Raw genomic sequence first — 17,355 nt, forward strand, 5'->3', positions numbered from 1 at the left:
GTGCGAGTACGGACCCCGGGTCACACACCCAGGCCGCTTTACACTCAGCACCTCTCCTTCGCCCTGGGGCGGCCACCGCGGGAGCAGGGGGCTGTGTAGAGCAGGGAGGGAGGCTGGTGAAACCGTTTCCAGACAGCTCCCCAGTGGGTCCGGCTCTCTGGGAGGAGAAGGGCAGAAGAAAAAAACGAGGGGTCAGTTCACAAACCACCCCAAAATCTCTGTGATGTAGGTAATTTCCGTTTCTGCTGCACTTGGGAAAGGAATTCAGGCCCCAATACACTGCAGCACCCATGCACCTCCTGTCCCCACCTCAACTTCCACCCAAGCACCCCCCCGACCTCCCACCCCCGCCATGCATCCAACATCCTGTCCCCACTAGGCACCCTCCCGCCCCTGCACACCCCCACCCCTCCCCAGCCCACCTGTTAACCCCCCATCCTGCTCCCGCCCATGCACCCCCTCCCTTCCCCATGCACCCAACCCTCCTTTTAACCCCCACCCCCTCCTGCCTATGCACCCCCCTCCCCTCCCCCTGCACCCAGCCCACCTGTTAACCCCCCATCCTGCTCCCGCCCATGCACCCCCTCCCTTCCCCATGCACCCAACCCTCCTTTTAACCCCACCCCCTCCTGCCTATGCACCCCCCTCCCCTCCCCCTGCACCCAACCCACCTGTTAACCCCCCACCCCTCCCACCCATGCACCCCTTCCCTTCCCCATGCACCCAACCCACCTGTTAACCCTCCACCCCCTCCTGCCTATGCACCCGCCTCCCCTCCCCCTGCACCCACCTGTTAACCCCCCACCCCCTCCTGCCTATGCACCCGCCTCCCCTCCCCCTGCACCCAACCACCTGTTAACCCCCCACCCCCTCCTGCCTATGCACCCCCCTCCCCTCCCCCTGCACCCACCTGTTAACCCCCCACCCCCTCCTGCCCATGCACCCCCCTCCCCCTCCCCCTGCACCCAACCCACCTGTTAACCCCCCACCCCCTCCTGCCTATGCACCCGCCTCCCCCTGCACCCAACCCACCTGTTAACCCCCCACCCCCTCCTGCCCATGCACCCCCTCCCCTCCCCCTGCACCCACCTGTTAACCCCCCACCCCCTCCTGCCTATGCACCCCGCCTCCCCTCCCCCTGCACCCAACCCACCTGTTAACCCCCCACCCCCTCCTGCCCATGCACCCCCCTCCCGTCCCCCTGCACCCAACCCACCTGTTAACCCCCCACCCCCTCCTGCCCATGCACCCCCCTCCCCTCCCCCTGCACCCAACCCACCTGTTAACCCCCCACCCCCTCCTGCCCATGCACCCCCCTCCCGTCCCCCTGCACCCAACCCACCTGTTAACCCCCCACCCCCTCCTGCCCATGCACCCCCTCCCGTCCCCCCTGCACCCAACCCACCTGTTAACCCCCCACCCCCTCCCGCCCATGCACCCCCTCCCCTCCCCCTGCACCCAACCCACCTGTTAACCCCCCACCCCCTCCCGCCCATGCACCCCCTCCCCTCCCCCTGCACCCAACCCACCTGTTAACCCCCCACCCCCTCCCGCCCATGCACCCCCCTCCCCTCCCCCTGCACCCAGCCCACCTGTTAACCCCCCCCCCCCCGTGAAGCCCTCATCCCCACCATGCCCCCTCCCCAACCGGCAGCCCCGCCCCCCCTCCCGGGCACGCGGCCAACTACAACTCCCGCCGTGCCCCGCGCGGCCCCGCCCCGCCCCGCCCCTCCCCGCGGGCGGGGCCGGGCCCGGGGGCGGGGCCGGCGAGCACAAGGCGCCCGCAGCGCAGCCCCGGCGAAGGCGCCCAGCCGCCCCGCCCGCGCGCCGGGAGCCCCCGAGCATGGAGGCGCCGCCGGGGGCCCCCGAGCAGCCCCCGCGGGCCGGGGCCCTGCTGCTCGCCTCGCCCGGCCCGGCCCCCGCGCGCCACCGGCAGCCCAGCCCGCAGGCGCCGCGGCGGGACAGCAACCCCTTCACCGAGATCGCCGTGAGCTCCTGCAAGTACAGCGGCGGCGGCATGAAGCCCCTGAGCCGCCTGAGCGCCTCGCGCCGCAACCTGCTGGAGGCCGAGCCCGAGGCGCAGCCGCTGCAGCCCCGCGGCCCCCCCGCGCCGCCCCCCCCCGCCGCCCCGCCGCGCCGCCGCCCGCCGCCGCCCCGCGCGCCCAAGCGCAAGCCGCCCAGCATCGGCTACCGCCTGGGCCACCGGCGCGCGCTCTTCGAGAAGCGCAAGCGGCTGAGCGACTACGCGCTCATCTTCGGCATGTTTGGCATCGTCGTCATGGTGATCGAGACCGAGCTGTCCTGGGGGCTCTACTCCAAGGTGCGCCCCCCCGGGGGGCTGGGGGGCGGGGTCTGGGGGGCTGCGAGGGGGCGGGCTCTGAGGCTGCAGGGGGCTGCGAGGGGGCGGGGTCCGGGGGGGCTGAGGCTGGGGGGGGGCTGCGAGGGGGCGACCCCCCGCTCTTGGGGGTGTGTTCCAGGGGTTCTGAGGCTGCAGGTGGCTGTGAGGGGGCGGGGTCTGGGGGGGCTGAGGCTGGGGGGGGGCTGCGAGGGGGAGACCCCCTGCTCTTGGGGGTGTGTTCCAGGGGTTCTGAGGCTGCAGGGGGCTGTGCGGGGTGCCTCTCTCTGGGAAGGTGGGGGTTAATGGGGTCCCCCCTTGTGTCTGTGGAAGGGCTTGGACCCCTAGGCAGGGTGTGTCTGGGGCTGGCTAGGGAGTGGGGCTGCAAAGAGGAGTCCCCTCCCTGGGGGGGGCTGTGAGGGCGATCCCTTCTCAGGTAGGGGGCTAGTGGGAGCCCCACTCCTGGGTCTGTTCCGGGGCTGGTCAGCGTGTTCCTGGGGTGCAGGCAGAGGGCTCTGCCCACGGGAGGTCTGAGGCGAGAGGAGGCTGCAAGGGGGTTCCCCTCTCAGGGAGGGGAGTTAGTGGAATTCCCCCTCCTGGGTCTGTGCAGGGGCTTGTGGGTGTGTTCCTGGGGTGCTGGCAGGGGGCTGGGCCAGGGAGTCTGGGGCTGCAAGCAGGGATCCCCTTCCTGAAGAGGCCGCGAGGAGGGTCCCCTCTCTCAGGGAGGGGGTTTAGTGGGATCCCCCATTGAGTCTGTGCAGGGGCATGTACCCCACCATGGGCAAGTTCTGGGGCTGGGGGGTCTGAGGCCGGGGGGGGCTGGAGTAGGGTTTCCAGCCCTCCCTGGCATCCCCAGGCGTGAGTGAGCTCCGGTGAAAGGTTCTGTCCTGTGACACAACCCTGTAGGGATGTATCCTCTCCCCCTCCCCCCCAAAACCTGGTAGCCTTAGGTGGTGGGGGGACTCCAGCCCCTCCCTCCCTGTGTTGGCAGTGCCCTGCGCTGGGTCTGCAGCACGGCTGTGGGTGTGCGGGGGGCGGGCGCACAGACCCAGTGGAGCTGAGGGACCCCGGGCACTTGGTGCACAAGGATCCCTCCCCCCACACAGTGGGTGGAGAGGGGGGTTGGTGCTGGTTACAGCCTGGGGCCGTGGGGCCAGGGAGGAACAAGCTGCATCCTCTGAGCTCACAAGGGATCTGTGTGTAATTTGCCAAGTGTCAGCTCCCTCCTCCCCCCCCCCCCCCCGTGGGTGGGGCACTTGGTGCCGCTCAGCTGTTGGGAGCCTGGCACGTTATTCAGGGAAACCCAGCCACAGAGCAGGGGCTGGGGGATGCCTCTGGCAAGGGGGCACTGCCCATGGGTCCAGGCCCCCCTTCCAGCTGCTGCCTGAGAGCTCAGTTCCCCATGGACCGCTTGGCTGCCCTGCGGCTCCACCCCCATCCTGCTGCAGGGGGGCCAGGGCGGCTACACTCCTGGGGCGGACTGGCTTCCCCAGAGCCACTCATCTGGTAGCCCTGGTTAGCCGCAAAGCCCCGTGTGTGGGGGCTGTACAGACCCTGCCTAGGAAGCTCGGTGTGGCTGGGGACTCCCCAGGCCTGCCCCTGCCCCCTTGGGGAGAGGGGGGCCTGCCCTCAGCCGTGTTGTGTTTAGAGGAAACTTCCCTGTGGGGTGGCGTCGTCCCCTCCCTCCCCCAGCGGTCTGAGCCTCGTGCAGTGCTGTTAGAAAGCCCTGTGCCCTGCCGTGGGCTCCCCTTCGCCTGGGCTTGGGGGAGTGCCCTTTGTGGCTTCAGCCCTCCAGGAGCAGGGCTCTGACTCCCTTCCCCCTTCCCAGATTCTGGGCTCTGCCAGTGGCCTGGGTCCCACCTGGCTCCCCGGCCATGGGTGGGCTGTCGAAAGTGCTGGCACGCAGGGGCACACCCGGCTCCATCTCTCTGGCCCTGAGCAGCCGCCAGCCCGGAGGGGGATCCGCATGCTGTGGGCATTGCCAGGGCTTTGATACTTCTGGCTCTGGTCCCTCAGCCTGCAGCTGCTCTAGGCGGCAGGGGAAGGGTGGGGGCAGGGGCTGGGGGAAGTGCCCGCTAATGGGGTGCGGCAGCCCAGCCCCTAGGGGAGGGTGAATAGCCAGGGGGTGTCGCTGACGCTCACTCTTGCACTCCCCCCCCGGCTGGAGGGCAGTGCTGTTAGGCTTCCAAACACGACCTGGGCCACAGGCAGCGCCCAGCCCTGAGCGGGCCCTCGAGTCCCAGCTGCGGGAGGCAAGGCTCCCGCTCCGCAATCCCGGTCTAGTGAGATGCTGCTCTCCGGTCAGCCCAGTCTCGCCCCCTGGCAGGCACGGGCACGGCCCCCTGGCGAGGTGGGGTGAACCGCTCCTCTCCCCCTGCTCCCTTTCTCGGGCTCCGTGCCGGCAGGGATATGAATAACTCTGTGTAGACATCTGTCACGTTATTTATACCTATCGGGAGAGGGGCGCTGAATAGACCCCCGCGCCCGGGGGGGCGTGCGCCGTGCAGGTGGGGGGCGGCGGCGTGGCCAGGCCCGGGGAGGTGGATCTGTGCGGCGTGGCGCGTTTCCTGGCACTCGCTAACGGGGGATTGCAGCCCGGCAGCTGGGCTGGCGTCTGGCCGAGTACGGTGCCAGGCAGAGCCCTGGTCATGTGGGCAGAGTTGTGTGGGAAGGGGCTATCGGAGACACCGGCGGAGGAGGGAGCTCTCCTGCCTTTCTCCACCCCCCTTGAAACCCAGAGGCGGAGAGGAGGAATGCCTGAGACTCCTGGCGGGTTCACAGGGCGCAGATCTGCGGGGCGGAGCATTGCTGGGTTGGGTGGCGGGGCAGGGCTAGTTCTGGGGTTTGGGGGGAGAGCCCAACTCCTGCACGGAGCTTCCAGGCTTGGACTCTGGTCTCAATATGCTCTTCATCAGTCCTAGCCAGCGGGGCAGGTGCTGCATCGCGCCGGGGCCGTGCCTGGCCGGGGAGGGGCCTTCGAGCCTGGCTCCAGCTGCCCTGATGCTCTGTGGCCTGGTCTCGGCGGTGCAGGGACGAGGAACGGGGTTGCATCTGCTTCTGGGCAAGGGAGAGCAGGCTGGGCACCCCAGGCGAGCAGCACCCCCCCAGTGGCTCCCCATGTCCCTGCCCCAGGGAGGGGGCTGCTCTTCGTTAATATTTCCCAGCCCCGGTGCCTTGTGGAACGGGCGCTCGCAGGCTGTGCCTGGGGCCCATGGGCTGGGTGGAATGCTGACACAAGGTGTTAGTTCTAGCCTCGCCCCGGCAGGGCCCCAGCGGCCCGGGGTCCAGAGCCAGCGGCCCGGGGTCCAGAGCCAGCGGCCCGGGGTCCAGAGCCAGCGGCCCGGGGTCCAGAGCCAGCGGCCCCGCCCAGTTCTCGGTAGAGCGTGTGGGGGCCAGGTTGCTTGCGGGCTCAGGACTGAGCTGGCGCCTGAGGTGTTGCTGGATTTGGTGTCTGGGTGGGGCGCCCCAGGGCTGCTGGCTTCCAGGTGCAGTTTTGGGGTGACCCAGCAGCTGGCAGTGTGGCAGGGCCTCTGGACCTCCCCAGGCCTCTGCTGGCGTCTGAGTGGGACCCCTCAGATCTCCCCCTGGGAGCTGGCACTCCGTCCCTTTGTGTGGGGGTTTTATCTGGGCTGGGCCTTCGGCTGCCCATGCTGCACGCCATGGGTGGGGCCCTCCCCGACACGTGTGTGCATGCCTGTCCTGAACCCCAGGCCCCCTTCGGAGCCAGGCTCTGCTGGCCTGGGACTCCGGTTGCTCTCGGTTCTCCCTGTGTTTGGGGCTGGGGCGAGCGTGGGAGCCGGTGCTCGCCCTTCCTGTCAGCCCCTCTGGAGCCAGCTCTGGCCAGGCTGCACATAAAGACCGGGGCCGTGTGGCAGGGTTCCCCAGGCGTCATTCGGCTTGGACCTTTCCGCCCTGCTGGGGGGCCAAGGGGATTGTTGCTGCTCTGGCTCCGTTTCCTGGGCGGTTCCAGCTTGGCCTGGCTTGGCTTGCCGGGCTTTTCATGAGCTGGAAAGCCACAGGGTGGGGGCGTGCCTGGGGAAAGAGCTGCAGGGGCGTTGAGGTGGGGGTGCTGGGAAGGTGTGTGCGCCCCCCCATGGGATGGGAGGTGGGCGGGGGTGTTATGGATTCTGCAGGGAGCCCTTCAGCAGGCTAACAGGCGGCAGCTGCGTCTGCCCTGCCAGAGCCGTGGGTCTGGGCCAGCTGGAGTTTGCCATGCTGCTGCCAGACTCGGCTCAGTCCTGCCCGGTGCCATGGCAGCCCCGGGGATCCTCCCGCAGAGTGGCTCAGCCCACACACTCTGTCCCCCTCGCCAGAGGGCGGCGCTGTGTGGGGCATCAAGCCACCTGCCTGGTGAATTGCCAGGAACCCTTCTGTCCCACCCATCCTGTGTGCACGGGGTGGGGGAAAGGTTAGGGTCGCGAGGCCCCAGGCGGCTCCGTGCCCGAACAGACTGGGCATTTCTCTGCCTCAGGAACGGTCCTCGGCCTGCAGCCGGCCCTGGGCTGCCCAGCCGGGAAGGGTTAACGCCGTCTCGATAGCGGCTGAGGCTGGCCCTAGCTGGTGGCAGATCCGTGGAGGGGTGACCCCCAACTGCAGCTAGCCCAGGGCACTCTGCACAGCCCAGGGCCCCGTGGGAGGAAACAGGGCTCCCCATCAGATTCACCACGGCTTGCGCCGTATGGGGCTGCATCTGGGGTGGGAGGGGGCAGCCCGTAGCCCCCTTCAGACAGCCGCTAGGCCAGGCAGCAGCAGTGCCAGTGTGGGCAGTGGCTGCTGTGGGCCGTGCCCTGCAGGGCTGGGGACGGAACCCAGGAGTCGTCCTTTGCTCTGGGGCAAAATCCCTTTTTGCTTCTTGCCCCTCCCACCCTTCCAGCCCCTTCTGTGTCCAGGGCCTCTCAGGACAGGCTGTGCACGTGCGCCCCTGCCCCCACCTGGCTGCCTGACTGTCCCTCCTTGGCTGCAGGGCCCCTGCCCTGCCAGTCCCTCCTCTGCGGCTGCCTGGCTGCGGTGGGGGGGCTCTGGCCCTGCCTGCAGGGGGCCGGGCTGGAGCAGCATCAGCATCAGGCCAGCACAGTGCGGTGGGGGCTGCATGTCTCCCCTGAAATGGGAGCCCCGCTTGAGGGCCCTGCCTCATACACAGGCCCACCTGGTTTGGTCTCCTGCCTCCAGCGTGGAGCCAGCCCCTTAGTCCCGCCGTAGGCGCTGCGGGGGCTTCCTGCCTGCCCCTACCCCTGCTGGCTCACAGGAGCCCGAGGTGGGGTCACTTCCCCCAGGGCACCGTGCCAACTGGTCCTGGACGGTCCCTGCTCTCGAGGGAACCGGCTGAGCTGCCGATCTGCGGCGCCAGCGAGCGAGGGGCGAGTCTCTGCTTACTCGGCTTTGCCAAGCGGCATGAGCACGGTGCTGAATCCCAGCCCGCAGCCCCTTGCTGCCTGGGCCCGCAGCTGTGCCCTAGGCACCCCATGACCCTGCACGGGGGAGCTGACAAGTCCGGCTGCAGGAGAGACGCCAGCCCTGCCAGTGCCCACCATGCAGGGGCGCCAGTGGGGGTCCCTCTGGAGGGCTGGATGCCGCAGGGGTAGGCGGGGGCAGCACCGTGGCAGTCGGAGCTGTGTGGCGGAGCGTGGCTGTGAATAGCCCGAGTGCTGCGCTGCCCAGACAATGGGGAGGCAGGTGCCAAGTCGCGGAGCGCACAACAATGGGTGGCCGTGCGGGGCAGCCTCGCTTCCCTGTCGCCTGCTGTACCCAGCACGCTACTCCCTTGGGGCCAAGGGGCTATTTTTAGGGACCGACTTCCTCTTGTGCAGAAATGCTCGGGGAGAGGGGCGGCCCCAGGGCGGGCAGCTGGACTCTAGCCACTAGGCAACACTGCCTCCCGCTAGTCCCCGTGAAACAAGCTGGGAGTGTCCCAACAGCAGCGCGGGCCGGCTTCTCGGCTGGGGGCCGTCCCATCCTGCTCCGCGGGCTGCCCTGCGTTCTAACGCGGCCAAAGCCTGGCCACGGCTGCAGGGGGTTGAGGCAGGACTCCCCTTCGGCCCTGGGCCAGCCCCCACGTGGCCAGCCCCACGCGTGCTGCCGCCCTGCCCGCTGCAGTGGCGATCCCGAGGGCGCCTGACCCCCAGGGGTTCCCCGCCCGGCTTAGCCCAGCCCCACGGGGCAGCGGGCCTGGCGGAGAAGGGCTTTGCGGCCTGAGGTCTCCCCTTCCACAGAGCCAGCCCGGGCACTTCCCCGGAGAGCAGCCGTGCTCCGTGTCTCCAGCCCCTCCTCCCGCCGTGGAGACAATCCCAGCAGGCCCTGGTACCCTTGGCGCTGCCGGGGGGGCTGTGGGCAGAGGCGTGCCTGGTGGGAAGGTGAAGGGACAGACTGCACAATGGCTGTACCCCCCCCCGGGCCTCTGCTGACACCCCTGCCCCCTTTCCCTGGTGGATTCTGCCCAGCTTACCCCTGCTCCACCCCCTGGGCCGTGCTGGAGGGGGCGGTCCCTGCCCACTGCCGGGCCACGCGGGACGCCTGGGTCTGGTTTGCTGGATGGGTGTCCCGGGGTGGCTGGCAGGGCTTGGCCCCCGCAGGCAGGGAGCTCGGAGCTTGCTGGGGGAGTCTGCCAGGGACAGCAGGCCTGGCCCCAGTGCAGGCAGTAAGGAGGGGCCCGGCTCTGGCTCGGTTCCTTGTGGCTCTGCTGGGTGGAGGGGCGGGGGCTGGCACGGAGGGAGCCCCACACCGCCCTGTGCTGGCAGAGGCGGGTTGGGAGGGACTGGGCGTGTCGGGCGCGGCGCTCGGTGTTCACAGTATCCGTGTGCAGGTCAGGCAGAAGCCAGACTCCAGCGCCCCGCGGTGGGGGGGGCAGGGAAGGGGCACGCTGCTTGGGCTCCCGTGGGTGCCCTGTTGGGCTGCAGGAATCAGGGTGCTCCCTGGCGGCCTCTGTCCCCTGGGAGGGGAGCCAGCCCCCCTGCCCGCTAGGTGCTGAGGTCCCAGCGCTCTTGGCTGGAGCGGGCCTGGCAATGGCAGCGGTGGGGGGAGCCTGGGGCAGCCGTCTTGGGCTGGGTGGGGAAGGGGGTGGTGGGGAGGAGCAGGTGGGCAGTGCTGGGGGCAGAGACCTGGCGGCTGAATTTTCCTGGGGCTGACTGGAGGAGGCTCTCGGCATCCCAAGGGCTGGGCTGATGCTGCCTCTCGGCAGCTGGCTGGAATCCCCCGGCTGGCTGAGGGAGCCGTAATTACATCCGGCAGCATTAGATTAAAAACCTTATTGCGCACAGGGCTGCTTCTCCAGCCGGCAAATCGATGCCCAGAGCATCACGCGCCCAGCTGCCAGCCCTTGGTCCAGCGGCTGCTTGCGTGGCCTGGTCCTGGGGCTCTCCAGCCGGGGGCGAGTGTGCAAGCAGCACCTCTCCCCCCCCACCCCCCTCCGCCGCGCTCAGGCATTGGCAGCTGGTACAGCCTCCAGCGCTGCCCTGCGAGCACCTTCAGCCTCGCAGCCCTGGGCAGGAGGGAGGGGATGGCCCCGTTTCCCAGACTGGAAACTGAGTCACCAGACCCCGGCCGGCGTCTCACTCCCCTTTGTGCCCCACGCACCAGCCCTGCCTGCAGTGGCCCTGCTGGAGGGGGCTGCGGGCTCGTGCAGGGACATTCCTGCGCACACTCGGAGGCCTGGGGGCTGGATTTTTCCCCTCCCCTTGCAGCAGTAACAGCAATCCAAGCGGCGGTGGCTTGCCACATCCCCCACATGACGGGGTGTCAGCACGGCCTGTGGCTTCCTGTTGTCAGACGCATGGCCGCACCCCACGCTGGCCTGCAAACAGGGCTGGCTGTTCCCCGGGTGCTGGGGCTGGCTGCTCAGTGGTCGGCGCAGGATGCCTCAGCCATAGGGTCTCACTGCTGCCTGGAGGCAGTGTTAGCTAGTGGCTAGAGCAAGATCCTGGGGGTCAGGACTCTGGGGTGAGCTGCTCAGCCTTTGCTGGGCCCTGCGGGGAGGGGGGAGCCGTCCTGGGCCCTGCAGGGATGGGGGGGAGCTGTCCGAGGAGAAGGGGGCACAGGCCTGTCCCGGGGAAGCTGCCTGCCGGGGGAGGCATGCGCCTTCTGGGCTCAGGAGGGTGAGCCGTGTGCCGCAGCGCCCCTGCAGGGAGGGGGGTGTTGTGTTCTCCAAGGCCCGTGCACGCCCGTCTGCCCTGGCCAGGGAACCCCCCTTCTCCTTGTGTCCCTGGGATACCCCCCCCCCCCCGCCCTCGCTGCCCTAATGCTTTCTCCGTCCTCCTCCAGGAGTCCATGTTTTCTCTGGCCCTGAAATGCCTTATCAGCCTGTCAACCGTCATCCTGCTGGGCTTGATCATCGCCTACCACACGCGGGAAGTGCAGGTAGGCGCCCCTGGCGGGGAGGGATCTGGGAGCACCTGGCGCCTGTCTGGCCAGGTCTGTGTGGTGGGATGACGGGGCCGTAACCCTGCGCCAGCCCCCTTGGGGGAGCTGCAGCGTCAGCGCTGGACACACTGGATGGTCGCACGAGGACGCACAGGGATGGTCGCACGAGGCTCGTGCGAGGGGGCAGCGCAGACCCCTTCCTGCGGGTGCTCGGTGCCAAGCCGGGAAGGGTGAGGGTCTCAAAGTGAGCCAGCTGCAGGCGTGAGACCGCGCTGGCTCGTTCCTGAGGACACCGGCAGCCCACCTGGCACTACACAAGCAGTGCAAGCCCAGGCCTCTGCTCCAGCTACGTGCAGGGGAGAGGCCCTGGAAAGCCCCTCCCAGGCCAGGAGGAACACAGTGCTGGGGGCCCAGCCCCTCGGGAGAGGGAGGCAGGTTCTCCGTTCTAGCTGGGCCCTAAGCTGGGTAAGAGGGCTTGGCTGCCTTTGTGTCTGTCCTGTCCTATGCTCCTCCCCGAGCAAGGCTACCGGGAACTGTGGGGGCGAAGGGAGGGGTACAGAACAGGGCACTTGTCTCCTGTCCAGCCTGGCAGGAAAAAGAGGAGGCAAAGGGGGGGACGATCGAGGTCTATACAATCATGACTGGTTGGAAAAAGTGAAGAAGGAAAAGTTATTTACGTATTCCCACAATAAAAGAAGTCAGGGTCACCAGATGCAATGAACAGGCAGCAGGTTTCAAATAAACCAAAGGAAGTTTTTCTTTGCGCCGTGCACAGCCAACCTATGGAACTCCTCGCCGGAGGATGTCGTGAAGAGTTGGACTTGGACAGGGTTCAGAAAAGAGCTAGATCGATTGATGGAGATTAGGTCCATCAATGGCTGTTAGCCAGGCTGGGTAGGGAGGGTGTCTGTCGCCTCTGCTTGTCAGAGGCTGGGAATGGGTGATGGGAGGGATCAAGTGAGGATTCCCTGCTGTGTTCACTCCCTCTGGGGCACCTGGCGTTGGCCACTGTGGGCCAGCAGGACACTGGGCTGGATGGGCCTTTGGTCTGATCCTGTCTGGCTGCTCTGATGCTCTTCTGATGGCCAGTGCCTCATAGGAAGGTGCTGTGCCAGAGGTGGGACCTTCTTGGGTGAGGGTTTGGTTGTGGCCTTTGAGCCCTTCTCCAATGTGCCTGGCCCCGACTATCGCCCCTCTCGATGCTCCCGGTACCGAGAGCAACATCCATGCCTCCTTGGAATCCAGCAAAGCTTCGGGCCTCCAGTGTCCTGTGGCAGGGAGTTCCACTGAGTAATCGCGTGCTGTGTAACAACCTGCGTTTCCCTGGCTCGGTTTTACGTCTCTTCTCAGTTTTACCATTTCCCTTGGAGGAGTGGAAGGTTCCCTGCCTGGGGGTCCCGGAGGTCTCTGCCCTGGGCTGCTCCCAGCGTGAGGCAGCCCAGGGGTGATGGTGCCGTGTTTGCTGCCTGCTCTCAGGAGCCCCTGGCTGGGCGAGGAGCCGAAGGGAGATGGGCAGACCTCTTGCTGCTTGTGGCAGCCATGGAAAGCTCAAATCGCTTGCTAAGTGGCCCCACACACGCTCTCCCTCCACGGCCCTGCCAGGTGCACTGGGCGGGGACAGGCTCCCCCGTGGCTCTGGGAATGTCCCTTCCCCTGGCCTCTGGATGCGGCTCTGACCTAGTGCTGAGGCGTCTGAGGTGAGAGCACCGTTGCCTGGCGGGACACGGTCAAACCCTGAAAACAACCAGCCTCCGAAGCCAGCGGGACGCGCCTCCCACTCATGAGCTGCCCGGGTCCCCCGCCCGGCCCTGCTTCCAAGCACTGCGCAATCCGTGCCCGAGAGCGGCCTGGTCCCTGCACAGGCGCAGCAGCCTCCGAGGGCAGCCCTGTCCGTGCCTGCCCTGGTGGGCCCGGCCGCCGGCTCGCCGTGTGACCGCCGCGGGGGGAATGGCGCGTGGAAAAGCAGAGCCGCTTTGCTAGCCCAGGGGCTGGAAACCACCGGCCCCCTGGCTCACTGGTCCTTCCCTGGAGAGACGCTTCTCCTGCCTCTGACCTTGGGGGAGGCCGTGGCTGCTCCGGCAGGGAGCTGTCCAGCTTCGGGAGCTGGGCCCGCCTCCAGGCTCGGTGCATTACGTGTGCTGCTGCGGGCTGGGAGCCCCGTGCAGGGCAGAGCCGGGGGCGGGAGTTCCACCCACATGCCTGTGATTCCTGGCTTCCCGCTGAGCCGCTCTCCCCTCCCCTGCGCTCCTAGCGGGGTGACGTCCCCACAGCCAGGCTCTGCTGGTGAAAGCCACACTGTTCCACGCTCCTGGGCGAGCAGCGGGCAGGGCTGGGGTTTAACTGGCCCTGGGGGCGTGGGCCCTCCCCCTGCCAGCCCCCGGAAGGCAGGGACAGCCCTGGTGCCTGTCTGCAGGGCACAAGCTGCCCTTGGTTCTCTGCGCTGCGGTGGCTGGCTAAGGTGCTTGGGCCTCGTGCGCTCCCACGAAGCCACAGGCCCTGCTGGCGTGGCCATCCCCTGAGGCGTGGCACTCGGCGGAAGCCGGGCCACCTGCAGGTTTCTGATCCCCAGCAGGACCGGCCAGCAAGCAGCTGCTGCCCTTTCCTCTCGCTGCACGTGGCAAAGCAAACAGCTGGGCGAGCGCTGGCCTTTGCGGAGCCGGGCAGCATGGTCAGTGCACGCCTGCCCCCGGCCCGCCGGGGTTCTCGGGCATCGGGCTCACGCACCCCCCCGGGCGCTGGCCGCAGGTCGGATCTGCCTCGGACTCCCAGGCCTTCTAGCCACGCGCCGACCTCTGGCCCGCATGGAAATGCTGTTTGCCCCGCAAAGACTTGGCAACTTTCCAGGGGGCTGGGCCCTGGCTGCAAGCTCAGAGCAGCCCTCGCAAGACTGAGCCGCGTTCCTTCTGCGGTGCCGTGGGCTTTGCGGGGCGCTCCGAGGGGAGACCAGTTAGCCAGAGCTGGCCCACGACCGCCGCATGGAGTGGAAACGCCTGCTCAGAGAGCGGGGTGCTGCCCCAGGACCCTGCTCCTGCCGCTGGCCCTAGCCCTGGCCCCGTGCATCTCCCTGCTCCGTTCCCGCTGCCCTTGCACCTGCCCTGGGGGCTCTGGCTCTGTGGCCACCTGCAGCGTGGGCCCTGGTGGGGGGGGCCCGGCCACGCCCTTTCCCATCGGCGCCCTTAGCGGCTCAGCCGGCGAGAGCAGTGGGATGAGAGGCAGCTGCCCCGGTTCTGGTTTCGCTGCCCCGGGCGCTCGTGCTGCACAAGGCCAGGGCCTGGGTCCCCCCGCCCAGCGGCTGTTCTCCTCCACTGAGCGGCCCCCCCAGTGTGGGGCAGCCCCAGCAGGTGCTGTTGGCTGCTTCTGCGGGAGCCTGGCTGAGAGCCCAGCCCCGCGAGGGCCTTGGGGACTCCGTGGCAGCAGAAAGCCTGTTCCCAGAGCTGCCCTCAGGAAGAGAGCCCCCGGGGGGGCTGTCTACTCAGTGACCCCTTGTTCCCTGCGCTGTGAGGTGCGATTCCCATGGACTCACCCACCTGTGGATTGGCCCAGACACCTCGGCCCAGCCTGGGCAGAGAACAAGGCTCTTCCCAGGGGAGAGACAAAGGGAGGGAGGTGGAGATGCCACCTGGCTGGGGCAGGGTGTGAGGCAGGTCCTGGCTGGGAAACGTGAAGGGGACAGACTAAGCTGGGGGTTGGGGGGGGCGATGGATCCCCTCCCCCAAGGGTCTGAGGCAGCCAGGCCCTGACTCCTGTAGCCACGTCCCGTCTGTGCTGGGCTGTACCCGGAGGAGCAATAACCCCTCAGCCTGCGCCAGCCTGTAGAACCGTTCTGGCTGCTCCGCGGCAGCAGGAGCGGGGGGACCACGACTTGCTGTCACAGCCCCCCCCTTCAATTGCCATGTGGGAGATGGACACAGCCCTGCTCCCTTGCAGCTCTGCCCCGCTGCCCGGGGGTGCCGGAGCAGGCCCAGGCCCTGTGCGCCAACGGGGCTGGGTGATCCCGAGAGCCCAGCCCTGAGCTGTTCACAGCTTGGCTGCTGCTGCCCCAGCCCTGCCAAAGGGCCCTGATCCCCGGCCAGTGGAGGTGCCCTGGGAGGAGACATTGCCATGGGTGGGGGTTTGCTGTCCCTCCCCATCCCCCCCTCCGGCCCACCTTGGCAGGTTGCTCCCATCTGCCCTGCGCTCCCCAGCCCCGGGCTGCACCTTCCTCCTCCTGCCGAGCCTTGTGCGCCCTCCCCCCCCGGTTTCATACCCGCCAGCCCCGCGGGGGTGTGCTGGGCTTTGGGCCCGGAAGGCCGGCCTTGGCACGGCCAGGGTACGCAGGGCATGGCCCCGGCAGCAAGTCCTTCCTCCGGCTTAAGGAGATTAAGGCAAATGCCAGCGGCACACGCGGTTCCCAGAGGGCTGTTCCTCCTCGAGCTGCCGGTAGCTGCTTAATCCAAGGGCTGTTGCTTTGCGCTCTGTTCGAGGTCGCTTGGCTGGAGCGCGCCTCTCCTGCCTCCCCCAGCAGCTCTTCCCCTGGGCCACGCGCTCAGTTCCCAGGCCAGCCCGGGCCGGGGTCCCCGCACGCTAGGCTTGGGACGTTCTAGCCAGGCTGCAGCACCTGTGTGATGTTGGGGGGCCCATAACACTCCCCCCGCTCCTGGGGCTTCACTCACTAGTGAAAAGGGAAACCTGGCGGCCCAGCCCCCACCCCCCTCCTCCCTCTGAACGCGGTTGGGAAGAGACAGCCGGACTCCACCCCCCCCACTGAACCCTGGGGCGCATCTGCCGGCAGCCTGGGGCCGCTGCCCCCTCCTAGAAAGCCCCTCCGCCCACCCTGCTACAGGCGTCAGCACAGCCTTTTCCCTCTCCCCGGGGAAAACTACCCCCCTTGGCTGCTGCGGGGCCTGGGGCTTGTGGGCAGGGCAGCTGGGGGGGGGCTGGAGGGTGAGCTGGCGCCCCAGGCAGCCGCTAGTCCACAGTGGGGCGTGGCTTATGCGGGGGCTCAGACTCCACCGGGAGTCGGCAGCTTCTGGCCCGTGAGAACCAACTACGGCTCCTTGGGCAGCTGCCGCAGCTGAAGCCAGGCTGTGGTGCAGCTGCTCTGGGGGCGGGGGCGGGGGCCAGGGTGTGCTCCGGCGCTCGCAGCCGCCGCACCACAGCCCGGCTTCAGCTCTGTCCACATGCAGCCACCACCTGGCCCTGCCCCCAGCATCGGCCCTTCCCCACCACACGGCAGGGGGTGGCCACGAGCCCCTGCCCCCCAGGACATGCTGGGGGGGGCTGCAAAGCAAGGCCTGGTGGCCCCCACCCATCCCATGACATGGCGGGGGGCTGCCAATTGCAGCCTGGCAGCCTCCCCACCCCTAGGACAGTTGGGGGGGCTGTGCTCCGTGGCCTGGCAGCCTCCCCAGCTCCAAGAGACGGGGGGGGGGGGGGAAATGCCCCAGGAGGAAGTTCCCGCGGCCCCAAGCCCTCACTCTGCCTGCGGGGGCTCAGGCCGGCGTGTGCGCCCCTCGAGGCAGCGGTAGGGCGAGGCGCACACACCGGGAGGAGCATGCTGGTGTGACATAGCGGGGGGGGGGGGGGGGGCTGTCTGCTCGGTAACCCGGTGCCCCCACCTGGCTGCGGTGAGGTGCGATTCCCACTGACTCACCCACGTGTGTTGGCCCAGACACCTCTGCCCAGCCTGAGCAGGTAACAAGGCTCTTCCCAGGGGAGAGACAAAGGGAGGGGGGCGGAGACGGACACCTGGCTGGGGGCAGGCTGGGAGCTGGGCTAACATGGAGAGACGGGACTAAGCGGAGTGCTGGGGGCTCAGGGCCTGGGTAGCCCTGCCCCACGGGGTCTAGGGCCGTCGGCCCCTGATTCCTACGGCCCCATCGCGCCTGTGCCGTACGGTATCTCAGAGAAGCAATAAACCTTCCATATTCCACTGGCTGGGGGACTCCCGTCTTGCTGCGGATCCCCGCCGCGCCGTCACAGCTGGTCAGTCCCCAGGCCGCGCACCCCTCCTGCAGGCCGAGCCGCCTGGCCGAGGCAGCTGCCCCGCTCCTGCAAAGCCAACAAACTGAGGGCACGCGGCTCCCGCCAGCGCCGGGGAAGGCCAAGGCTGAGCGAGGCCGGACCCCCAGCCAGTTGCTCCCGAGAGCAGGTGGCGTCGCAGGGGGGGTTTTGTGCTGCTGCAGGTGGCACAGCCCGGGGGCTGCACGGGGCCTGTCCTGGGCTCGGAGCCCGTGGAGCCCCCTGGGGCCCGTGCCCCCGGCACACCAGGGAGCCTGGCCGTGCCTCTCGGGAGCGGCTGTAGGCAAGTTGGGCCTAAGTGACAGTAACAGCGTGAGGCCCAGCCCCGTGGGGCCCGCACAGCTGAGATGAGCCCCCGGCAGCCTCTGAGGGGCCGGCGTCCCCCTCGTGCCGGCAGCATGGCCCGGGCAGGCCCGTGGGGCAGCCCGAGGGGAGAGCTGCTCTCTTGCTCGCTGCTGCTGGACACTTTCCTTCAGCTTTCACTTTCCTAGGCAGCTGAGATCGGCTTCCCCCGGTGCCCTGCAGCGTTGGCCTGGGGGGTCAGCAGGGCTGCGCTCTTCTGCCTGGGGCGGGGGGGGGGGGGGCAGCCAAGCCCGCCCCAGGGCCCGGGCGCAGGTTGGCCGGGATACAGCCCAGTCCTGTCTCTGTCGGGTCTGCGGGGCAGGGGC

General features: G+C 68.6%; 1 protein-coding gene across 3 annotated transcripts in view; it reads left to right on the forward strand.

The window, feature by feature from the left end:
* Positions 1–1,757: 1,757 nt before the first annotated feature.
* KCNN3 (potassium calcium-activated channel subfamily N member 3) overlaps positions 1,758–17,355 on the forward strand; it is a 64,496-nt gene continuing 48,898 nt past the window's right edge. For 2 of the 3 annotated variants that reach the window (XM_075907539.1, XM_075907540.1), the window contains exons 1-2: positions 1,758–2,320; positions 10,589–10,684. In XM_075907539.1, coding sequence (XP_075763654.1) covers positions 1,844–2,320; positions 10,589–10,684 — 573 coding nt within the window. In that variant the 5' untranslated portion in view covers positions 1,758–1,843. Of the gene's footprint in view, positions 2,321–10,149; positions 10,268–10,588; positions 10,685–17,355 lie in introns of those variants that run through there. The other variant, XM_075907541.1, reaches the window with a different exon arrangement.

The sequence above is a fragment of the Pelodiscus sinensis genome, chromosome 24 (assembly GCF_049634645.1).
Source record: "Pelodiscus sinensis isolate JC-2024 chromosome 24, ASM4963464v1, whole genome shotgun sequence".
In the NCBI taxonomy this organism is placed as follows: domain Eukaryota; kingdom Metazoa; phylum Chordata; order Testudines; family Trionychidae; genus Pelodiscus; species Pelodiscus sinensis.